Here is a 25,399-nt window from a genome sequence, read left to right on the forward strand (position 1 = left end):
TGCCACTGCCTGGCTTGGAAGTTTAGTCTTAAACAATAGGTTTTCTCTCAAAACTATGGCCAGCCACAACCCTCTTTGGAGAGTAGTAAAATGGATGTGCTATTCACAGCTGATCCCTCCCTCAGGAGGAGGAGGTATCTCACCAGAACAGCCAGCCCTCTGGTGTTTTGAGCTTGTCCTGTAGACAGGTCTACCAGTTGTCTTTCTCCACGGCCACCCACTTTACCTTTAGGATGAGGTTTCTGCTTTCCTTGCCCCTTCTTATTTATTTATTATATGTAAGTACACTGTAGCTGTCTTCAGACACCCCAGAAGAGGGCGTCAGATCTCATTATGGAGGGTTGTGAGTCACCATGTGGTTGCTGGGATTTGAACTCAGGACCTTTGGAAGAGCAGTCAGTGCTCTTAACCACTGTGCCATCCCTCCAGCCCTACTTGCCTCTTCTTGCTCCTTCCTCTCACAAGAGCCTTTTGGTTGGTTTGCCTTTTGACAGGGTATCCTTATTTCACCAGGTTGACCTTGAACTCTCAACCCTCCTGTTTCATCCTCCCAGGACTAGGCGTACAGGTATATGCCACCAAGCCAGCCTTGTAATTTTCCACTTGTTGGCGTTGTTGTTGTTGTTCACTTGTTCATCTGAGACAAGGTCTCATATACCAGCTGGCCTCAATAGTAGCTGAGGCTAGCCTTGAACTCTTTTTTTTAAAAAGATTTATTTATTTATTATATGTTATGTACACTGTAGCTGTCTTCAGATGCACCAGAAGAGGGTGTCAGATCTCATTACAAGTGGTTGTGAGCCACCATGTGGTTGCTGGGATTTGAACTCAGGACCTTTGGAAGAGTAGTCAATGCTCTTACCTGCTTAGCCACCTCTCCAGCCCATCCTTGAACTCTTGACCCTTCTTCTCCCACCTTCTAAATGTTGGTATTCCAGGTGTGCACTGTCACACCTGGCCCCAGCTGCTAGTTTTAAAATGAATCCACAACCCAGGAATGTTTGTCTAAACTCTTTAATTAATTAAAATGAGCTGTACTGTGAAAGCCGGCGTGTACAGAAAGTATTCTTGTGTGCTGTGGAAACAGCTTAGACTAGTTCCGATGGCTGAGCATATTTTGATAATGAAGTTTTTAAGCAGCTTCTTGGTTTTAGTTCTATTTAGAATATTTATATGGTTTTTTTAAAAAAAGTGGTATGCTGTTCATTATCAATCAAATTATCAATGCAAGACCCAACAAGGAGATTAAAAGAGGAGAGAATCAATGGGCACACATGCGTGTTCTCTTCAGGCTTCAGGATTACAGCAATCTCTGGACTATATCAGTGGCCAGCCAGTCCAATTCAGACAGGAGATTAGTGCCGGTCTCCAACTCAGTTTACCTAACATCTTGTTTCTGTGAGTCTCACCGTAAATGAGATAGCTCAGTGAAATTAAGACACTGCCGATCTCATTTCGAAATTAACGTTCTTCCCAGGAACCACGGGAACCTCTTGCTTCATATAATAAGCAATATATTTTCAAGGGCTAGCATCTAAAAGTAGGTGCATTCACAGAAAACAGATTCCGCATGAAGCAGGCTCTCACGTGGAGGCGCCAGGGACACATGCCACCGTTTACTGAAGGGTGGCATGTTTACTCTGTAGGAGCATCCGGAATACTGGCCACAAGCGGGTAGCATTCTCAGGGCCCGGGCTTTAGAACATAGGATGCAGCTCTGAGGATGCTGTTTAAGGATGTTAGGGTTAAAAAAACAAACAACAACAAAAACAAAACTGACTAGACTCCCAGACCCCACCCCACATCGCTTAAAAAAATAAAGTGTGCTAGTGAGAGATTAGCTCTGTGTGAGGTTCTTTCTTTTGGTATTGAGGATCAAACCCAGGAAGTCACACAGGCCAGGTAAATGCTTCCTAGTGAGCCACCCCATGTGTAGGAGATGAGTTTATTACTGCGAGCTCGTGGAGTCGACTTTGCAGCTTCACATGGGTTTCAGAGATATAACTTAGGTCATCACGTTTGCATGGTAGGGTGGCAAGGGCCTCTGCCCACTGAGCTCTCTCAATGGCCCTGCCATGTTATTCTTGATAGAGTGAGATCAGAAAACAATCCAAAGGCTCACTGATGAGCAGTGGCTGAGATGTCACCACGCATTTAAACATGGACTGTGCTGTCATCACCAATGAACCAATACACTTCCCCCTTTCCTTTTTAAGATGGGATATTGCTATCTAGCCCAGGCTGATCCCCCTGCCTCCATGACACCCAGCTACAAGCATACTCTCTAAATGCTAGGACCAGAGTAGCATGGAGAGCTCTTGATATCGTTACCTACTAAGATAAGCAATACTTTCAAGGGCGCTAAGATGATAATGCAGCCATCACTACCTGGAGCAAGGAATACCGGGATCACCTGCCCTGCCATCAGCTAGACAACTGTGTTTACTGCTGGGATGTGGATGAGCTTAGCTCGGTGATTCTCAACCTTTCTCACACTGTGACCCTTTAACACAGTTCCTTGTGTTGTGGTGACCCCTAACCATTATTTCCAATGCTACTTTATTACTGTTATTTTGCTACTGTTGTGAATCATAATGTAAATATCTGATCTTTACAATAGTCTTAGGCGACCCTCCCCCCCATCAAAGGGTCTTTGGACCCCAAAGGGGTCACGAGGTGCCTGGGAACTCCTCAAGCAATTTTGCTACTGTTTTCTTTTGAGGCAGAGTCTCACTATGTAGCCCTGGCTGCCCTTGAACCAAGGACTATCTTGGTCTCCCCAGTCCTGGGTTTGCAGGTGCTCAGTGGGACTCCAGCTCTTCACCATTTAAACAGAGGGTGGCTTCTGGTGGGGACCCTACCAAGTCATCAACCCTTGATTTGTCTAGTAGAGTTCTCCTTGATGTTGGAGCCCTCTTCTAGTCTCTCCTCAAATCTTTGAGAAGTACAAGGCGGTTTTCTTCTTGAAAATAGCAACCTCAGGAAGGGAGCAGGGTGCTCAGGGAATGGCAGGAGCTCGAGGGCATCACTACCACCTGGTGAAATTTGAGCGTTTCTACAAGCCTGTGAGAAGGCGCCCTTAGGCTGGGACGCTTGGCGAGGCGGGTGGTTCAAAGACCTGGGGATGGGATCTGGGCGCTTCATGCACCTCACTCCGCCCCCTCTTTCTTCTCCTCCAGCACCTCCACCGACAGTGTCTGCTCCCCGGGATCAGGGCCTGGACTCACACGGATCCTCACCGAGGGCTCCGGGGGCCCTGCTGCCTCCCCCGTGCTTTCCTCGGGCTTTGCTGAGGCTGGAGGTGGAGAGCTCTGGGCTGAGGGCTCTGGTGGCCCTGGTGGCTTCGGAGGGTCCTTGGGCTCTGGTGGCTCCTGGGGTGCAGGTTGGTCTGTGGCCCCAGAGCCCTCCTCTCCCCCAGCTTCTTGCGAGCTCTTGGCCTGAAACCCAGAGAGCATGACACATGAGGCATGATTTTCCAAGGCACAGGAAGATCTTGCAAGCCAACTCGCCCCCACTTTCTGGGGCATCCAGAGGACAGGGTGCACAATGGGTGAAAGCAAGTAGCCTGGCAGGGCGGCATCGTGGTTGTGTAGGAGAAACAATATAGTATCAGCAAGTTGAAGTTTGAGGATGAGAGGCCAGCATGTTTGGGGAATTTGTTTTGTTTTATGTCTCCATATGTAGCTCAGGCTGACCCTAAATTTGGTGTGGCGCACAAGTTGGCCTCAAACTCAGGATCCTCCTGTCTCAGCTTCTCCTATACTGAGATTGCAGGCGTGGGCTACGATGCTCAGCTACTAGGGATAGTTTAGGGATCATATTCCTATTCTCTCAACATAATTTCTTATTTGGGGTTGTTTGGGAAAGGGCCTCATACAGCTCAGACTGCCCTTAATCTGTGTAGCCCTGGCTGACCTAGAATTCGTAGCGATCCTGCCTCGGCATCTCACCTATGGGAGATGCCAACCAGGTTTCTCTATCTATCCGGTTTGAACCTGTCTCTGTCAGTTTCAACCAAACAAGGCCTGCTGCTGTAAAGGAGACAGAAAGGCTCAACACTGAATGTGTGGCCGGCTCTTAGAAGTCCCGGGCCTTCTTGAAACAAACCTGCTAAGGGGCAAGAGCCAGGGCCCGGCCATGTTACCTGTTCCAGCAGCTGTTGCTGTCGCGCGGCTGCCTCCAGTGCAGCCAGTTCCTTGAGCCTGGCTCTCAGGTGGGCGAGCTTGCCGCCCTTGGCTCCCCTGGGGCCCATCTTTCCTGCAGCAGCCAGGGCAGCATTGAAGAGCTTCGGGGTGCCCGCACGCGGGGGCAGGATGAGCACACTCTTTTCCTCCTTGGGTTTGTTGTTATTTCTTAGCATGCGCCTGAAAGAGAGAGACACCGACGTCCATTCCACGTGCGCAGCAGTAGAATTCCTCACCTGCGCTTGCGTAGAACCCTCCGCGTAGCTGTGTGATGGCTGTGGTTGGTAGTGTTGGTGCTGTCTTTGGTTGGTGATTTCAGGGTGTTGTGTGCTTACGATAGATGGATGCTTAGAATCGCCACAATGGGGTGGAGCTTACTGTCTGTGCCACAGGGATAAGAACCCCGAGGTTAGGAGTGATTGGTTAACTTGCCTGAGGTCACACGGGACAGACTGAAGGATACAGCTATAGTTTGGGTGTGGTTGGACAGTTATCTCTAAGGGTTCATAGGCTCATGGTGAAACTGGGAGGGAGATAGCATGGAACCTTTGAGAGGCGGGATGTGTTGGGAAGTCTTTAGGGTCCTGAAGGAATGATCTAGTTCTCACAAAAGGGGTTATTATAAAGGTCATCCTGGCCCCCTCTCTGCTTTATCTGAAAAAAAAAAAAAAAAAAAAGACTGGGATTATCGTGCCCCTGAAAATGGGGGAAACTGAAGCTCAGAGCAGGGGCAGGGACAGAAGTGCTCCAGGTGGCCTGGAAGTGGCAGAGGCAGAAGCAGAGGAGGGATCAGGTGTGACCCAGCACCCTGTCTCTTTGAATAAGGACAGAATTTTCCATCGAGAGAGCCAGCACTTTTTACTAGGGATTTTTCATGCTATCAACGTGTGATGAACAGCTTGGCTCAAGAACAATTGAATTTTGCCTGCAGTCTAGTGGGTGAGACTGCTAATTGGCAAATTCATTCATCAGGGTGCCAGCTCAGTGTGTTTGGTTTTTGTTTTTAAATGAGGCTGCTGCCGGCTGCTTAGCAAATCAGAGCCAATGGGCTTAAACTGCGTGCGGTGATATTAATCGCCTGAGATTTGCATTTCTCCCTGGCTTTCCCCAGGAGACACAAGCGTGATCATCCATCAGAAGGCTTGGAAGCCGGCTCGCCAGCAGCCCAAGCGCTGTCACCTCTGTCATGTGAGTCCATAATTCACACATGACAGGCAGCAGGGAGGCTCCGTGTTGTGCTGGAGTGACAAAGAGCAATGGAGGGGACAGCTGCTGGCTGCTCAGCTTTGAGTCATGGCTGGCAGACCTGTCTACATGAATGGAATTCTCCATGATCCAGGCAGGCCTCTGCTCTGGAAAGTACATGAAGCAGGAGAGTGGGGACTAGAATATACAAATGAGAAAAGCCCATTCACAAGGATGTGTCATTGGGAGTAATACTTTGAAGAGGATCTGGGATTTCAATCTATCTGGCTGGCTGCCTCCCTCTCCTCTCTCTTTCTCTCTCTCTCTCTCTCTCTCTCTCTCTCTCTCTCTCTCTCTTTCCTTCTCCCTCTCCCTCCCTCCCCCTCTCAGTATATTGTGTACATATTTATCTATACATTTGTATATACATGTATGTGTACATGTATGTATGTATGCATATGTGTGCATGTATGTGTCAGGCAACCATGGAATGAAACCTTTGAAACCAAGAGCCCAAACAAACTTTCCCTCCTTTTGCACTGATCTGCTCAGGGGAAGGGTATCACCTTGTTCGACACCAGCTACAGCACACACTAGGACCCAGTCTATGGCCACCCTGTGCAAGTCTGTGGTGATCACAAGGGTCTGCTATTAGAATCTGAGCCAGACTGCTGCTCAGACCACGCCCACCTGCAGCGGCCTCCTTTCTTTTGGAAAGGAAACAGCAAACCCTTTACCCAGGGCCTGCTTGTGAATCTTTAGGCTCCTAACTGACTCCCCGATGCCTGGATTCCAGGAGAATCCTCATGTCCCTCCTCATTTCCCCAAAAGGCTCAGGTAAAGAGCTCCTGCCATGCTGCTGTCTGTCTGTCCATCCATAGTATTAATAATTCTCCTAATAAATCTTTCTTAAAAGGATCATCAGCCTCCGTGACCCCAGGCTGGAACCCGTCTACCAGTGAGCACCGATCTCCAAGTGTTAGCAAGAGGAAATCTGCAAACACAGGCCTGGGCTGGATGAGGAGGGAGGGTGTCTCTGTGCTCAGGAGAAAGACATAGGACACACAGGTCTTCAAGGCGGGTCTCTGCTATATAGGGAGTAAATTACAAGATAGCCTGAGGCTATGAGATCACACACACACACACACACACACACACACACACACACACACACACAGAGGCACACACACGGACTATTACATTTTTCTTTCTTTCTTTCTTTTTTTTTCCCCCTTTTTTTCGAGACAGGGTTTCTCTGTGTAGCTCTGGCTGTCCTAGAACTCACTCTGTAGACCAGGCTGGCCTCGAACTCAGAAATCCACCTGCCTCTGTCTCCCGAGTGCTGGGATTAAAGGCGGCTGGACTATTACATTTTTAACATGGATGGTGTTGTCTTACTGTGTTTTGTCTTGTTTTGTTTTGAGACTGGGTTTTACTAGGTTATTCTGGCTGTCCTGAACCTCAATAAATAGACCTGGGTAGTCTTGAACTCATAGAGATACACCTCTACCTTACCCAGTGCTGGGTGTGCCACCATGCCTGGCTTGGACTAGCTTACTTAATCTTCACAACAGACAAAGTAGGAGATGGTTACTTCTATTTTATAGATGCAGAAACTAACCCTAGAAAAGTCAAGTAAATTTTGCAAATTCACCCAGCCAGTATATCACAAAGAAGGGATTTGGGTGTCACCAGCCACCCCACACCTCCCGAGCCTCTCAATACCATAGCATGCTGCTCTGTTTGAAATCTCATCTGAAGGACTAGAAAGCAGAAATCTGCTCTTCTAAAAACAAAATAACTTACTGCTCAATACAAAATCCAAACACACATGCACGCGCGCACACACACACACACACACACACACACACACACACACACACCTGCATTGCTATTCATAGTTGTAAAGCATTGGCACTATGCCAAGTGCTCACTGTGGGGGAAGGAAGGGGAGGAGAGGGGAGGGAAGGCTGTCTGTGACTGCAGCTGACAATAAGCTATCATCCACAAAACCGGAAGTAAGAACACAGCCAAGGGCCTGCCTGTTTTTGAAAAGAGGAAAACACAAGATGGAAAACATGGGAGTCAAGGAGCCTAGGCAGACCAGGTGGCACAGGCCTGTGAGCCCTGCTCCTTAGGAGGCTGAGGCAGATGGAGACGGAGATGGTGGTGCTCACCTGGACTACAACAGGAATGGCAGCCTGGCCAATGGAGCAGGATCCTGCCCCAAATACAAATCAAATATGACAAACTTAAAAGCTTGAGGCTAGGCTCCGTGATAGAGCATCCACCTAGTGTGTGCAAGACGCTGGGTACTAAAGAAAGAAAACAAAAATATCCCCAAACCTAATGTATTTAGCTCCTTATAGGGGCAGATGACAGGCGAAGGAGGACTTGTGACACTTTCCTGAGCATACAGTTTTGTGCTTCAGGAGTACTGTTAACATTTTATATTCTCAAAAATTAAAACAAATCAACAACAACAAAAACAGCAACAACAAAAACCCAATCTTGCTAGCCGTGGCAGAACACACCTGAGATTGCCCTCAAGAAGCTGAGACCGGAAGTTCACTAAGCTAAGCATAGTGGCGCATGCCTCTAATTCCAGCCCTGGAGAGGCAAGTAACTCTGAATTCCAGACCAGGTAGGGCTACACAGTGAGACTCTGTCACAAAAACATCAACATCAACTATAGTCAGATGGGTAGAGCCTTAAACAGAAGGCAAGCCCAGCAAATAAACCTAGCATATTACATGAGAGCTAGTCAAATGTTTCTGTTTTCTTATGCTGTCTCCTGGACCCTCTTCTCCTGTTTGAATTCCCAATTATTCCCTGACTGGTCAATATAGAACTGATCAGCCAATGATTGAATGGGGGAGAGAATAAGCCAGGGGAGGGGGAGGGAGAGAGAGGACACAGGGCACAATAACATTGTGCCTACATCCCTATCCGGTCCCATGCTGGAGTTCCAGTCCAGAGTCCCAGGCCCAAGAGGCAAGTCTTTGTTGCTGAGCCACACTCCAGCCCTCAACTCACATAACTTCAATATTTTACCATAGATATTTACCATAGATATTCGAGCCAAAGGCAAAAGTAACTTTTATCTACTCTGCTTGAAAGTCTTGCCTTCTCACAGTGGATGGGTTAAAAATTCTGAAACATTGTATCATTGGACAAATGAATAAATAACTCAGAAGACAGCCAAGTGCCTTTGGTGTCAGGAAAGGGGTTTAGAAGTGTAGAAAGAGGGCTGGAGAGATGGCTCAGCGGTTAAGAGCACTGACTGCTCTTCCAGAGGTCCTGAGTTCAATTCCCAGTCAACCACATGGTGGTTCACAACCATCTGTAATGGGATCTGATGACATCTTCTGGTGTGTCTGAAGACAGCTACAGTGTACTCAAATATATATATGTATATAATTTATATAAGAATTAAATAAAAAAAATAAAGAAATGAGAGTCACTCCCAGGAGCCCATTATATAAAAAAAAAAAAGTGTAGAAAGACAGATGATTAGAACCAACTCTAGAGTTGCTCTGAAATTGTCTTGTCGATCTACCAATTCATCACTATCTACGGAAAAATCAATATTGACATGTGTGTGCTTATAAATCTGAAATATTCACATGTATATATTGATATACACTTAACCGGATTCACGAGGAAACCTGGTAGCAATAAGTACTCCTTAGGTTCAGATCTTGTTTCCATTTTATTTTTACCTCATTATTTTAAGAAATATAGCCCTGGCTGGCATGGAACTTGCACCACAGACATGGCTGGTCTTGAATTTGCAGCAATCCTCCTGCCTCTGCCTCTGCAATTATAGGCATGAAACACCACACCAGTTTCTAAAAACTACTGGTGGGCTGGACCTAGACAGAAGCACACATGCCTAGCACGGGTAAGGCCCTGGGCTCCATCCCCAACCCATCTCCCACAGAACTCCTCCAGATATTTCCCACCAGAAGAAATTTGGTTCCTTGAATAAACTGCCCTTTCTAGGAAAGCAGTGGCGTGGGCGGTGGGGGAGCCCAAGATGAGCCGGGCTGTCTTGGGGTGCCTATTTCTTCCTGTGCCTGCAGACACAGGAAATGTTGACTTGTAACGGGACATCAAAGGGTAACAAGAATCAGCTTGAAGAGGTTCCACTGGCCAAATGAGAGCAACTGGAGCCTCAGAATAACTGTAATAGGTGTTTCTTAAAACAAAGTAATGCCTGCCCATGGAAAAAACACACCTGGGACATGGTGGGGGAGGAGGGAGGGTTTCTATATAGCCGAGTGGGAGCCACAGGAGTGGGAGGCCAGGGGAGGTTAGACAGAGATGGCTCAGAGAGACCACTGAGCAGCAAGGTGCCTAGGGGCAGACTAGTGCCCACCAAATGGCAGGACAAGCTGGGTAGGAGCAGGAACATGTATGTGCCTGCAAAGAGACCCCACTAATTGCTTGTCAAGTAGCAAGAAACTGTAACTTTGAAGCACAGAAATCCTGTCCCTGAGGTTGAGGGGAATTCATTACCTGGGAAGAACCCAGACAACGTGTCCCTCTTATGCTGCTTTGAGGTCATTTCTGCACCAAGTGCAGAACCAAAAAGCCATGGCCAGAAAATACCAGATATACCTAATCCAAGGAGCATTCTAAAACATAGCTGGCCTGTTGGCTGAAAAGAGATCAAAGCCATTAGAGATAGCCACCTTAGAAAGGAGCTGCCCCAGGTCAGAGGAAACAGGACACTGGGCACATTATGCAGGACGGGGCCTTTGACTTGATCCAGGAAGGAAAAGGAAGCTACCAGACACTCCACACAATCTGAACATGGATTACTGTTGAGAGCACAGTACAGTTTCTGTAGCAAACACCCTCATATTCACAATGGTCTTACAACGATAGGAGAGCCCCTCCTTCTCCCAGTCACTGCTCAGAACCTGAAAAGAAAACAAACAAAGGGAATCTGTACCTGGCCTTCTTCCGAAGTAACTTCTGAGATTCCGGGTAATGCACTAAAATTTCATTCAAGTCCTTCTTGTCCAGTATGAAGAGGTTGGTGAAGCCATGGGCCACCACGTTGGCTGTGCGCCGGTTGCCACCCCCGACAGCCAGCAAGCTGGAGTAGAAAGGTAGGGAAATGAGACCCTTTGGAGGCTGTGGTTTTAGAGAAATTGTTTTAGGTTTTTGCTGCTGTTGTTGTTTCGAGACAGGATCTCACTATGTAGCCCTAGCTGTCCTGGAATTCACTATGTAGACCAGGCTGGCCTTGAACACTCAAAGAGCTCTGCCAGCCTCTGCCTCCTCAGTGCTGGGATTAGAGGTGTGCACCATCATGGCTAGAATTGTTTAGGGTTTGCAATAGAATATTACTGTTTCTTTCGGGCTGATTTCCTATGAGCCTCCCTGGTAACTGGAACTACGGGTGTGTGCCAGCCAGGGGCTTGGCTTTTGTTCCCATTCATTCAACTTTGCATTTCCCCACCACCTTCACACACACCGCCTACCGCCACTGACCTTATTTCTCCAAACACCGATCCGGCTTTGAGTGTCACCAGTACAGCCTTCCCATCTGGGCCGCCCAGCACCTGCACCTGCCCCGCCTGGATAATGTACATCTCTCGGCCAATCTCCCCCTGGAACAGAAGAAGGCTGAGTCCCACACCCTGTGGCCACTGAGGCTGCTCCAGCCCTGCCCTACCAGATCGTGTGGTGTGATTGGGTCAATTTCCTCTTGGCCTCCATCTTCTCTTCTGAATGTTGGGTATGATGCTACTCTGTAGCTCTCCCTTGTACTACTACCCATGATCCACACCGAGTGAGAATCTATGCTCTCACCTCAGGAGCTTGGCTAGTGTTTGCTGAGACGAGAATGATGGTAACTGTCAGGAGGCCCACAGGCCCCAGGGCATTTTCTGGGCTGCTGTCGGTGGGCGTGCTTCCCACGGGTGAACCTGCTATGGTAAGATTATGCTCTACCAAGACCATAATGCAAAGTCAAACCAGGACTGGGATTTCGGGTCAGACAGCTTGACTTCAGGGTGCATGGTTGCCATGGTCGATCTCTGCCCCCAAACCTAGGCTCTGTCTGGTGAGACCCTAAATCCCCAGGACCCCCTAATATGCCCTCAGTTGGCAGATGACCTACTTGAGTAGATTGGCCCTAATCCTAGCCAACTTGCACTCTTACAGAAAACATCTATAGGTGGAAGAGAGCCAGAGAGAAGATGCCTATCTTGTTCCTTGAAGAAATGGGCCAGTTGGTCTGCCAGCCCTGTCACACAGTGGTTCAAATCCCAAGTTAAAAAGCAAAGGAGCAAATGAATGAATGAATGAATGAATGAATGAATGGACAAATGAATGAGTGACTGTGGGAATGGATGAATGTATGGCTTGCTCTGGATTCGATCAGAAACGGGAACCTGCCATATACCTTCCACACACCTTCCAAGCCTCACCCTGTCTTGACGGCCACCTGTCAATCACACCTGTCATGATTAAAATGGGTGACAGTAACCCAGTCACACCTTGACTTCCTCTACAGGATCCCAGTACATCACACACACTCGTGATCTGGTGTTCCCTTCTCTGTTCTGACATCTGGGGTCAAAGTCCCAGTGTCTCAGAGAGTCTCGGAGGAATCAACAGCAGGGGGTGCTGCTCACACATGCTCCCCAACACCTTAGTCGCCTGATGCAAACTCCATGCCAACACACAGAAAACAGTGACAGCAATTGTTTCACCCTATGAGGGAGGCACTGCACCTACACTTTTTATCCACAAGAAGAATGGGACTCAGAGAGGGGAAGCCACCTACCCAACCAAGGAAGTGGCTCTAACACTGACTGTATAAAGTGCTCTAATGCTCCCAAACTTCTCCCAGCCTCCCAAGGCAGCAGCTTTAAATGCTCAGCCTTCTGAATTCTCCTCTCCTCTCCTGGCTCAGCAGTTTACTACCAAAAACTTCATTGCTACCTAGCATACTGCCCAACAGACATACCCAATCTGCGGCTCTCTGAGCCACATTTGGCTAGGGATAGCTATGGGTGTTGGCCCAACACAAACCTGTAAACTGAACTCAAGGGATGTCTTCGCAGGTAGAGGCATCTGCTGGCGATCCCGAGGAGCAGAGTTTGGTCCCCAGAACCCACAAAGGGGATGGAGAACCAAATCCTTCAGGTTGTCCTCCTACTTTGACCTGGTTGTGGTTGCACAACCCACCCCCTCAACTCCCTATAGCAAATAAGTAATTTAAAATGAGGGGGCTGGATGGAGGCTGGAGAGATGGCTCAATGGTTAAGAGCACTGATAGCTCTTCCAGAGGTCCTGAGTTCAATTCCCAGCAACCACATGGTGGCTCACAACCATCTGTAATGGGATCTGATGCCCTCTTCTGGTGCGTTTGAAGACAGCGACAGTGTACTCATATAAATAAATAAATAAATAAATAAATAAATAAATAAATAAATAAATAAATGCACAAACAAATCAATCAATCAATCTTTAAAAAAAACAAATGAAGGGCTAGAGAGAAAGCTCAGTAGTGAAGAGCACTTAATACTATTTCAGAGGACTGAAATATATATTTAAAGCCAGGCATGGTGGCACACACCTTTAATCTCAGCCCTCAGGAGATAAAGACAGGCAGGTTTCTGTGAGTTCAAGGCTAGCCTGGTCTACATAGTGAGTTCCAGGATAGCCCCGGCTATATAAAGAGATCCTGTCTCAAAAATAATAAATAGTACTAATTTTTAAAAAGGCTGAATCCACCTGACAGGGGTTAGAGGCTTCCAAGTCTTACAACGTTTTCACCCCATACACTCACCCAGACTTATTAATACCTCCATACAAAAGACTTAAAATTTGCCTACCCCCTGCCCCTGGTGACCTTGCAGCCACCTTGGACCCTTTAACAAGGAGCACAAAGGGCTTTCGACACTGTCAAGAGTCAGATTCTAACATACATGTTTCCTGTGTGGCTCAAAGCAATGAAGGGAACCTGGTGTGGGGTGGAACAGAGAGGTGGGACCTGTGGTGTCCTACAGGGAGGGCACCACCTGTCCCTTTAGTGTTAACCCCTACTCCTCCCATGCCGACTCTTGCTGTTACAGAAAGTGGGACCCAGAGCTGGTCAATGCTCAGTTTCATCCAGATGTTTGGATTTTGATGTGAAATCTTCCAACTTTTAAATGTCAGGGATTAATTCCACTTAAAGAAATTCACAAAACACTTCAGGGCTATAAACCACCCACGGGTCTCCAGTTGCAGCTGTTAATTTGGCCTATTCCTTCACCCACTTTCCTGATGGCAAGAATGAGACCCTGGCAGCAGGTTTGTGGCTTAGAAGCCCCACCACCCCTTTTCTGCAAGGCTGGCTCCTCTGTGTGATGGGAGCTTTGGAAGCTTTTGGCAGCGGCACCCAGGGCTCATCTGCATCATGGCTGCTGTGCAGGGTGAGCAGACCTTCTCCCAACCCTGTGGGCACACAGCCCACACAGCTCACCTTCTTGCACACATAGTCATTGGGTAGGTAGACAACAGAACGAAGCCGCTTGAGCATGTCGAAGATCATCTGCCGGTCACAGCCCTGCCCAGATGGAGGGGGAGGAGTCTGTCAGAGGAAGGCAGGGGGCTTTGTCCCAGACCCTCCCCCCAGGGGGAGGGCACCTGTGGGGGTACCTGAAAGAGGGCCACTTTGCTGACAATACTGTAGTTCACATCAATGGCCAGGTCCAGTCGCATCTTGTCCGGAAGTTGTACCATCAGCTCTGACTCATCTGGAAAAGAGACCCAGCAGGGGTCAGAGTTCAGACCTGGGCCCCTCACACACCCGCACACAACCATGTGAGGCCCTGCACTGGCTTAGCCAGCTCAGCTTCTCCCGCCAGAGGGGGCTACTTCAGAATCTATGAGTTCCCTTGTCAGGAACACCATCACCTCCTTTCCAAACTCTGAGTGAGCGTGGTGGCGCATGCCTTTAATCCCAGCACTCGGGAGGCAGAGGCAGGCGAATTTCTGAGTTCGAGGCCAGCCTAGTCTACAGAGTGAGTTCCAGGACAGCCAGGACTACACAGAGAAACCCTGTCTCGAAAAACCAAACCAAAACAAAGAACAAAAAAACAAAACCAAACAAAACCAAACCAAACTCCTACTCAACCTTCAAAACTAAGGACTAAAGCCACGTCCTCCAGGAAGCCTGTCCTTGGTGTCCCTACCCAGCTTCTGTGTCAATAATCTCTACTTGTAGCTACTTGTAGCACTGTCAACCCCTACTTTGATTTTAAAAATACAAAACAAAAACATGTGCGCATAAACGCACTGTACCATGGTACACGTGGAGAGGTCAGAGGACAATTTACAGGGGTCAGTTCTCTCCTACCATTTAGATCCTAGGAATTGAGCTTGAGTCATCAATCAGGCTTAGCAGCAAGCCCCTCCACTGACTGAGCCATCTCACTGGCCCACCCACCACTTTACTCATTTGGAGACATGGTCTAGCTGTGTGGTTCAGCCTTGGGTAAAACTTAAAGCAGCCCTCCTAAATGCTGGGATCCTAGGCCTGGGCTGCCACACCCGGCTGTTTACTTGGTTGGAAGTGCCTACACCTTGGATGGAGCTGCGTCTCAAGGTAGATGGAGCAAGAGGAGAGTGGCTGTCCAGAGGACATGCCCCTTAGGTTTTCCAGAGTCTTCACTGGCCTTGAGAGGTTTCTCTAATATCAATGGCTCAGGGTACAACCACCAGAGAATCCTCAGGACACACAGGACAAGGGAAGAACTGGTCAATCTGAGAATCAGGTGAAGGCTGGCTGGGGGATGTAGAGGGTTAGGGGCTTGGCCAGTCTTACCCAGCATGCCTTGCGAATGCCAGGTGTACTCATACCAGGTCTTGACACGGTTCTGCACAGACCTGGGGATCTTGTAGAAGTTCATGTACTTCACTGTGCTGTCCATGCAGCTGCGGTAGTAGGTCTGCCCCGCTGTGGCGGCCCCCACCACATCTCTCATCTGGAACGAGACAACAGCGAGGGGAGGTCAGAGAAGTGGCTGGCCTAAGCCAGGCAGGACACTGGTTGGATATGTAGCAGTACAGAAGTCAGGGACCTATGCTTGTAGGTAAGCCAGAGACAGAAACACAGATGGCCAAACATAAAGCAAAGCCACTAGAAGCTGATGCATGGCTGCAGACCTCTCTGGCCATCTCGGGTTCCTGGCACCATGTTGGGGTTGGATGTCTCACTGTGATAAGCTGATTCTGTGTATAGCCGCTCTCCTCCAGGGTGGAACTCTGGGCCCCCCCTGAATACTGCTTCTCAGAATGGGCCCCTTCCAAGTTTGCTTTGAGAACTCTCAGCTATTGCCTCAGGCCCAGACTAGAACACAAGTCACACATCACATCAGAGACCCCGAAAGGGTTTGCTTACAGGGAACAGCCCGGGTTCGCAGCCTTTGAAAAAGCCAGGTAGCCACCTGGCTTCCTGTGCTCCCCAAAGGGACTACCATTCAAACAGGAAGGCCTCGGGCAGTCCTGGGACACAGACATCTTCTGGTCCCAAGTCTTCCCTGAGCTCAGTCCCCAAAGCCACAACGCACAGAGAAGCTTCCAGCGGGGGTGGGAGAACTACAGGTGATGGATGTGTGATGTGGCTGCAGTCACCTACCTGTCCAATCATCACAGAGAAAGCAAAGACCCCGGTAAAATAGTTCAGCAGCTGGAAGACAATCTCAAAGAGCGTCTGGGGGTCGGGCAGTCCTCCGATGGTGATGAGGGTTTTCACAGCCCAGTAGTAGCATCGAATATAACTAGTAAGAGGTGGAAAAAGGACCTTGGTCACTACAGGAACGGCCGGGCTGATCTTGTGATCCTGGTTCAGACACCCATAGGGATCCCATACAGATGCAAGAAGATGCCCCCTCCTCTCAAGTGTTACGTGGGGTGGCTGAGGCTCTGCCCCAGCCTTGTGAGAACATGCCATCCTGGGACATAGATATGGAACTGAGGTCCCAGGAGGCACCTAGCCACAGCTCCAGGCTGAGTCCTTCTGGATATCAGCAAAGGGAGGCCAGCAGGGTCAAACAACCTGACTGACTTCCCTGGGCCTTCCCACCTATGCAGGGCACCACCAAAAGCACAGGCCCAGCCGGGCGTGGTGGCACACGCCTTTAATCCCAGCACTCGGGAGGCAGAGGCAGGAGGATTTCTGAGTTTGAGGCCAGCTTGGCCTACGAAATGAGTTCCAGGATAGCCAGAGCTACAGAGAGACAGAGAGAAACCCTGTCTCGAAAAACCAAAAAAAAAAAAAAAAAAAAAAAAAAAAAAAGCACAGGCCCTAGCATGGACCATCTCCAGTCGTCTTCCTCCTCTCTAAAATGGACACAGCAGGGGAACATTCTTCCCAGGCAACTGTGAGGATGAGTGAGCTGGAAGAGTGACCAGATCCTTATATCAGTCATCAAGACTCACACAGGGACTGCACCTGCCAGCTCATGCTAATGCCCATGCAGGCCTCAGACAAGCTGGGGTATCTTAGACAAGGCTGCTTGCCACAACAGACCAGTCTGCCCTGACATTTCCTACTATACCAGTACTGGTCACCAGGGGGCGCCTGGATCACCATAGGTAGATCTAAGCAGCCCCTCCTGCCTCCGGTTCAGCCATCTAACCAATCAAACTGTGGAGGGAGCTGAGTGTTCGCGCAGCTGGGCAGTGAACCACACAGAGGGAGGAAGAGGGGTGTCCTCAAAGTCCTAGCTTTCCCCTAAATGTTTCTAGTTGGCGTAATCTGACAAGGCACTTATTGGGTCCTCCTGGAGTGGGGCGCCGCCCCAACCCCGCTCAGTGCTACAGGCTGAGACAGAACACAATGGACTGCGTTAGGCAGGAACCGGTTTTCCAAGGCTTCTTGCTCCAGCACACAGCAGATCCTCCCCCGAGGGTGGCGGCTAATTTTTAGTTTATTTATAGTTATTTGCATTTTTTGGTTATTTGTAATTTATAGTATAATTAATTTATAAACTATAAAATACTACAATATTTTATAGTTGTGATTTTTTATATTTTACAGTTTTATTTTATATAGTTATAACATTTTATGGTTATAATTTGCAGTTATTTATACTTTTGAACTTCTTGAAAAAATTTTTGTTCTTTTTCTTTTTTTTTTTTTCTGGCTTCGAACTCAGAAACCCGCCTGCTTCTGCCTCCCAAGTGTTGGGATCAAAGGCGTGTGCCACCACTGCCCAGTGAGAAGGGGGTTCTTAGATTACAGGCATAGACTCCTTTGAGACTTGAAAGAAAGCCAGAAAACAACCTAGAGCAGCTTGCATAGTCTCAGAATTTAGCTTATGTTTCTAGGCTGGGCTGTTACTGTTTCCAGAGGCCAGGTTCTGAACTTCTTCCCGGCGTGGCGGCTTTCACGGCTGGGGCAGGCACTGGCCAGGCATGCGCACCAGCCAGACGCTCACTCATTGGTTTGTTACCGTTCATCCTCACAAGAGTCCTTAGTAGCTGCTTCCTAGCACTCAGGAAGCTAGTCAGGATAGAAAGCCCAACGGCGACTTGAGCTACAGAGTGAATTCAGGGCCAGCCTGGGCAACTTAGAGAGACTGTCTTTAAAATGCTTAATTAACCACACAGAAGGCCCTGGGTTTTGTCCCCAGAGCTTATGTATAGATCATAAAGAAGCAATGAAACCAGAGGCCTGAGATTCATGTATAATGATGTGCCCTCTGTGTGTGTATATCTCTGTGTGTATGTGAGTGTGTGTTTGTGTGTGTGTGTGTGTGTGTGTGTCTGTGTGTGAGTGTGTGTGTAATACACACACGATTTGAAAGGTGTAAGAGGAAGTTCTCCACTGTCTAGTGAACTCATACTTAACACAGCCATTACACATAGCAGTGATAACTCTGTCACTGGGATTAACCAAATATATTACTGTGATGGTTTGTATATGCTCGGCCCAGGGAGTGGCACTATGCAAGTGGGTGGCCCTATTGGAGTAGGTGTGTCACTGTGGGTGTGGGTTTTAAGACCCTCACCCTAGCTGCCTCGGAGTCAGTATTCTGCTAGCAGCCTTCAGTTGAAGGTGTAGAACTCTCAGCTCCTCCTGCACCATACCTGCCTGGATGCTGCCATGTTCCTGCCTTGATGATAATAGACTGCATCTCTGAACCTGTAAGCCAGCCCCAATTCAATGTTGTCCTTTATAAGAGTTGCCTTGGTCATGGTGTCTGTTCACAGCAGTAAAACACTAAGACAATTACTAACGTTGATGCGGCTTCCTTTTGTGTCTTTGATATGGCTGTTAAAGCATTTCAGGTCGCATGCATGAGGCACCTCATGCTGCTCCTGTGCAGCCTTGCTTTAGGCAGTGGGGATCCAGCCAGGGCTTTCCGTTTGCTGTCCACTATGCTGGATATATACATATGCTCAATGCACGTGCAATTCTTTGCTGACTTGAAGAGAAAAAGCAGGAAACGTTCTCCTGTTATATTTCATCAGTTCTAAGATGCAACAATCGCACAGCATACCACGGAGTCAATTCTGCCTTTGTGTGCACGCACACCCACATATTGGAGACTGTACCAGAGCCATCCGTGTACATGCTAAGTGACAGCTGTCCTCCCACTGAGCAGTATCCTCAACACAAATTCAGCTTTTTGTACAAAAATAAATATCATGTTAAACGTACATGTGGATTTTCCGTATACCTCAAATCTAGAAGTGTTAAAATCTGAAAAAGTAGGTTGCCCACAGGGAGGTACAATAGCTCATAGATGCTCTGAAACTTTGTCGCTTCCACCAGAAAGCTTCTTTCACTGGCCCTGGGGGGCATTTCCATTTTTTCTATATGACAAATGACATTATGGGGAATACCTTTATCCACAGTCCTTGTCCCCTGACCTGAATGTTTCCACACACTAAAGGCTGTGTGGTATATTTGGCAACCCTACTGGACTTAGGTATGTGAGAAAGATCTTTCTATTTCTAGCACAGCAATTTTCAACCTGTGGGTCGTGACCCCTTTGGGAGGGTCACACATCAGAGACTATGCATAGCAGATATTTATATTATGATTCATAACAGTAGCAAAATTACAGTTATAAAGTAGCAACAAAGTAATGTTATGGCCGGGGGCACTACAATGTGAGGAACTGTATTAAAGGGCCGCAACATTAAGAAAGTTGAGAACCACTCACTGTTCTAGCAGGTCTGGTGCCCAGACCCTCTCCTGACACTAGCAATTCCCAGGAGACCTTAGCTTAGGATGGGGAAGGAGAACTTGGCTTTAGAATTTTAGCGAGGAATGACTCCTCCAGAGCAAGGTTGTTTTGGCAACGCAATAGCCATAGGACACCTTTCTAGGTGTCTTTCTGTTGTAACTGTAAAGGACAAAAATATTACCCCTGTGATGTCCTGGGGGAAGCCTGACTCACCTGTTCCCCACTCCGTCGTAAACCCAGTGAGTGGAGCCGATGCCCTGGAAGGCTGATGCCCAGTAGTAAAGGCAGGAGTTGAGGTGCAGGCTGTACAGCAGGTAGGCCGTGGTCCTGATGACTCTGCAGAGGGAGAGAGAGTGTCACAGCCATGGAGGTGATACCTCGCCCCAGGGGGCGGGGCGTTGGGAAGGAACTAGATCTCAGCTCCCCCAAAGCCCACCTCAGAGGTTTCCCTCTGTTGGAGCCATATAACCCTGGCCAGCCAGTTATCCAATCAGTGGATAACCAGTCTCAGCCACCCAATCAGTGGTTAACAGGTCTCAGCCACCCAATCAGTAGGAAGGGGGTTCAGGGGGTGGGAGTGGGGGCTCAGAATTGAAACCCTGGGCAGTGGTGGCTCATGCCTTTAATCCCAGCACTCCGGAGGCAGAGGCAGGTGAATTTCTGAGTTTGAGGCCAGCCTGGTCTACAGAGTGAGTTCCAGGACAGCCAGGGCTACACAGAGAAACACTGTCTCAAAAAAAAAGAAAGTAAGAATGAAAGGAAGGAAAGGAGGGAGGGAGGGAGGGAGGGAGGGAGGAAGGAAGGAAAGAAAGAAAGAAAGGGAGAGAGAGAGAGAGAGAGAGAGAGAGAGAGAGAGAGAGAGAGAGAGAGAGAGAGAGAGAGAGAGAGAGGAAGAGAGAGAGAAAGAGAGAAAAGAAACCTGGGCGTTTGATTTGGAGGCTTGTCAAAATGCAGGGCTGGAATCATCCCAGCTGTGTCAGAGAAATCTATAAGATGAGGGGCCAAAGGGGAAATAAGGCCCGAGGGAAGAGCAGAGAGGATTTGGTGTCTGTAGAGAAATGACAGTGAGCTGGGCACTCCTTTAGGAACAAGGAGCCTTGCTCCCCAAGTATAGCTGAGTTAGTCCTGGGCTCCACCTTTAACATCTGTTTTCTACCAATGTGTTCTTACAAATGGTCCTTCAGTTAGAGCTAGGATGGGAGCTTCAATTCCTTATACTGACACGGAAATGCTGCCTTGTCACCGAGTGTGTGTGTGAGTTTCCTTGTCACAATGGGGGTTAAATAAGACATTCCTGATTCTACATAAAACCAACCAACCAACTAAATATCCTTTCAGAGAAGAAGCTGGGCCAGGAAGTGGCATGGATTCTGAAGGCCATGGGAGATGGGGGATGGGGGCAGCAGAAAGGAAGAGGCTAGGGTATATGATGTGTGTGTGTTTGTGTGTGTGCTTCTGTGTGTGCAGTGATGTGCATATGTGCACGTGTGTGCATGGGGAACTCTTACCTGTAAACGTAGGCTTTGCTGAGGATGGCTTCCAGGCGGTTATTAAACTCAAAGAAGGCCATGTACTAGGAGAGAAGAAGACATTAGGCCAGCTCTGGGCCTGCTGGAGACATGGCTGCACAGCCCTTGTCTTCTACCCTATCTGATGATTACCGATCTTCTCTGCCCTCTTTCTCCAGGTAACCAGTGTGATCATGGTTACCCCTGTTGGTAATTTCCCCCATTTACTGTCTTTGCAAAAGAGCACTAGTATCATGTAAGGGGAATAGTAAGTTTAATTGGTTGGATAGAATCTAGGAGATCCTGAATGTTCTGAGTGGCCATCTGCCCTGATCACATTCAAGGGTACTTGTCGGATCTCCACTCTGAATCCAGCAGATCCTCCTAGGACCCTGGGTCCAGCCAGTGAGTGGCAGAAACAAACAAACAAACAAACAAACAAACAAACAAACAACTGGAACCACTGTTAGAATAGGCACCATGCATCCAAAACAGACCTTGGGGCACAGCTTTACTCCTGTTACCTTGGGGGAGTCACCAGGCCATTCCAAGGACCAACTTCCCCATCTTCTGAATGGAGTCTATTATAAAGCAGAAGCCCCTTCCTTGAGATGTGCTGAGCGGATGGAGTTGGAGCTAGATTGCCTACATCCAAATCTAGACTCTGCTCCTGCCTAGCTGTGTGTCACTGGGCAAGTTCCTTAGCCTCTCTATGCCACTTTCCTCATTTTTAAGATGGTAAGAACAGCATTCATGTCATGGAGTCGAAGAACTAACATCAGTAGTCTCTGGATCAGAGTCTAATGAGAAATGTCCCCCAAATTACCAGTAATTATAATGGACTTCTTAGTAAGGCATGCTTGCAGAACACCCACCTCCCCAGGGTCTCCTCTTGGGGACACTCTCCCTTCCCCAGCTGGCAGCGTTCAGGTCAAGCACAGAGGAACCGAAGTCTTTGGGGACCTGCCAATCTTACCTTCAGGCAGCGGGGCAGGCGAAGGAGAGGGTTGATGCCAAGTTTCAAGTAGAGAAAGTCCAAGGGCAGGAGGCAGAGCAGGTCCATCTAAAATCCCAACAGGCATCGCAGGGGATAAGACACAGAACTCATGGGTAGGAGGGCTAAGGGGGCATGGCTCTATCTACTAGAGAGCTCAGTCAGAATAGTCAGGGCAGTGTCAGAAGAGAGGGCACAAGACGTCCCACGAACCCACTCTGTGTGGCTTCATAATCCACATTGCCCACCTCCAGCACACTGTCCCCAACCAACACAAGGGACTCTGTGCCACCTAATTGGAAGCAGAGGCACAGGCATGGAAAGGTGTTCTGTAAGAGCCACCCAGTCTGGGCTGTCTCGGAAGACTTGTGGCCTAGTGGGCACTCCCACCGGAGATAGGACCAGCCTCCCTTAATGTGACAGGAACTACATAACACAGGTCCCCAAATACCTAGTTGCAAACGGCTCATCACCCCCCACCCCCCCACACACACACACCTTAAACCGGCGAGACTTCAGGTAGTTATTACGCATCTCCTTCTTGTCTGTCTGAAAGAAGGAAGCACAATGATGTTAGATCAAGCTCTGACCAGAGAGGTGGGGTGACCTCACAGACACATGCAGCTGCCCCAAAGAGAAGAACTTGTGGTTTCGGGTGGGGAGGGGCTGGGGATGACCAGCCATAGGAATGAGCCTTGCTGGAGTCACCAGCCAGACTCTGAGCTCCTGGATGGAGGAATGGAAGAGCTTGGAGTCTATTCTCTCAGTTCTCAGCTCCTCCCAGGACTGCTAGCCACTTTGTGAGGGGCTGGCAACTGCTCTGATGAGGCCAGGGGGAGGCTGGCCCAAGGCTTCCCTTTCTGGCATATGCTGTCTGGGCTTATCACAGGCTCTTTAAGCATTTAAGACTCACTTTAATTCATGGTACCTGTTATGACAATAACATTTGCAGCCTGTGAAGCAGCTGTTGGCAGAGCATTAATTGCTATGGCATCCAACACACAAGATACAATGTCCAAAATCTGAACTTCTAGAATGTTAAATTTTATTTTGCCCATTTTTGAGTGGGCAAAAATCTCAAAAATCTCAACCGTGGATTAGTTCTACTTCACGCAGCTTAATAATTAGCTTCAAAACACTATTTACTTTTTTTTCTTTAATGTTTGATTCTTTTTGCTAAAAGATTTATTTATTTTTCTTCATGTGCATGCGTATATGTGCCTATGTGTCGCAGGTGCCCACAGAAGCCAGAAGAGGGCATTGGATCCCCTGGAGCGACCCGATGTGGGTGCTAGGAACTGAACTTGCATCCTCTAGAAGAGCAGGAAGTGTTCATAACTGCTGAGCCATCCCCCCAGAGCCCTTGACCCGTTTTGTTTTGTTTTGTTTTGAGACAGGGTAGCCCATGTCTCTATGTAGACCAGGCTGGCTTCAAATTTACAAAGATCCTCCCTGCCTCTGCCTCCTGAGTGCGGGATTAAAAGGTGTGCTACTATGCCCGGCTCCCTCTTAAGTCTTAATCAGTATAATGAAGTGGTAAAAATCTTTCTTGGGCTGGAGAGATGGCTCAGTGGTTAAGAGCACTGACTGCTCTTCCAAAGGTCTTGAATTCAATTCCCAGAAGCCACATGGGGGCTCATAACCATCAGTAATGAGATCTGATGCCCTCCTCTGGGGTATCTGAAGACAGCTACAGTGTGCTTACATATAATAAATAATTAAATCTTTCTTAAAAGAAAAAAACTTTCTCTACCTATTACTTGTTGGCTCCTTATCACTCCCTACACACACACACACACACACACACACACACACACACACACACACACACACTAATATGTTAACTGCCTGACTTCTTCCATGAACACAACAGCAAGGCAATGTCCCCTTTCAAAAAAACCTCTAATCCAAAAGAAAAGGCCACTTAGAAGCTGTTTTAGAGGAGAGCCCCCACTTTTACTATAGAGTGGATTTAAAAAAACAAAAAGAACCCAGAAAAACAGCAGGGCAGTGGTGGCACACTCCTGTAATCTCAGCACTTGGGAGGCAGAGGCAGACAGATTTCTGAGTTCGAGGCCAGCCTGGCCTACAGAGTGAGTTCAGGACAGCCAGAGCTATACAGAGAAACCCTGTCTAAAAAAAAAAAAAAAAAAAAAAAAAAAAAACACCAAAAACCAAAACCCAAAAAACTTTGCAGTAGACTGACCCAGGGAGTTGGGCAAGAGCTCTAACACTGGGCTACACATCCAGGCCTCAGTGTGAACTGTGGAAAGTGACTTGCTCACAGCAATGGGAAGTGGGGTGCCTGGTTCTCTTTTCTCTTTCTTTTCTCCTACACCTCTCCCAACCCCCAACCCCTACATTTTAAAGACATGGGTTCACTACTCAGCTTGGTCTAACCTCAACTCAGCTCTACCTGCCTCAGCCTCCCGAGTGCTAGGATTACAGGTATATGACCACCAGGGTCACAGTTAGGGCTGTGGTTTCCTCACAGGCACAGGGCTGGCTCACATAGCAGATCGTCTCCGTGTCCTTTGCAGGACGCACTCAGCTCCCCGAGCTCCCTGCATCTTCTAGTTCTCACAGCAATACCTGTATCACTTTGGGAGCTGCTACCACCCCATTCATAGACGAGGATGCTGAAGCTCAGATGGGGATGCAGCTAGAGTTTGAAGCAGGTACACCTGCCCCAGATGCCATTCTCTGGACCACTTCTATAACTCAGATTGTCTGGGAACCAGTTCATCTTTGAGTGGTATGCAATGCACATAGTGTGTTCAACATGCAAGGGGTGAGAGGAAAAAAACAAAAAAACAAAAAAACAAACAAACCACTGACAGCGGCTCCCGGGATCTTGTTCATTCATTTCGTCCACCGCTCACAGCATCAGAGGTCAGTCTCCTGAAGGCCCTGGCTGTAGGGTCTGCCCAGGTTCCCTCCCCCTCCCCCTGCCCATGACTCACAATGATGTCCCCGCCTTTGACAAACTGCAGGCGCATCTGGAACACGGTGATGTCCAGGAGGTAGATGAAGTCGCACAAGTAATCCATGAGGAGCCAGAAGTGGATGTTGTCTGCCCGCTGGTACGGGAAGGCCCAGCGCACAGGGATCAGCCAGCAGTTCCAGTTCCAGGCCAGCACCACAAAGAACAGCCACAAGATGTACATGAGGTCTGGGGGAGGGGAGACAGGAATGGGCTTGAAGGGCAGCAAGAAAGTGCCCCCCCCCAGCAACTGTGTATGGATTTCATCACTCAGAAGATAGACAGACAGATGGACAGACAGGTGGATCAGTGCATCTAGGTGGCCATGGAGGTCC

At 48.4% G+C, this 25,399-nt stretch overlaps 1 protein-coding gene across 2 annotated transcripts in view; it reads right to left on the minus strand.

The window, feature by feature from the left end:
• Positions 1–998: 998 nt before the first annotated feature.
• The window catches only part of Cngb1 (cyclic nucleotide gated channel beta 1), a 67,543-nt gene continuing 43,142 nt past the window's right edge, over positions 999–25,399 (minus strand). For both annotated transcript variants that reach the window (NM_001195413.1, XM_006531140.3), the window contains 13 exons: positions 25,045–25,253; positions 22,580–22,630; positions 22,064–22,150; positions 21,088–21,152; positions 19,793–19,915; positions 16,018–16,159; positions 15,205–15,364; positions 14,037–14,134; positions 13,861–13,944; positions 10,875–10,993; positions 10,330–10,476; positions 4,145–4,364; positions 999–3,437 (listed from right to left, as the gene is read on the minus strand). In NM_001195413.1, the coding sequence (NP_001182342.1) occupies positions 3,150–3,437; positions 4,145–4,364; positions 10,330–10,476; positions 10,875–10,993; positions 13,861–13,944; positions 14,037–14,134; positions 15,205–15,364; positions 16,018–16,159; positions 19,793–19,915; positions 21,088–21,152; positions 22,064–22,150; positions 22,580–22,630; positions 25,045–25,253 (1,793 nt within the window). In that variant the 3' untranslated portion in view covers positions 999–3,149. The remainder of the gene's footprint in view (positions 3,438–4,144; positions 4,365–10,329; positions 10,477–10,874; positions 10,994–13,860; positions 13,945–14,036; positions 14,135–15,204; positions 15,365–16,017; positions 16,160–19,792; positions 19,916–21,087; positions 21,153–22,063; positions 22,151–22,579; positions 22,631–25,044; positions 25,254–25,399) is intronic.

The sequence above is a fragment of the Mus musculus genome, chromosome 8 (genome assembly GCF_000001635.26).
Source record: "Mus musculus strain C57BL/6J chromosome 8, GRCm38.p6 C57BL/6J".
Taxonomy (NCBI): domain Eukaryota; kingdom Metazoa; phylum Chordata; class Mammalia; order Rodentia; family Muridae; genus Mus; species Mus musculus.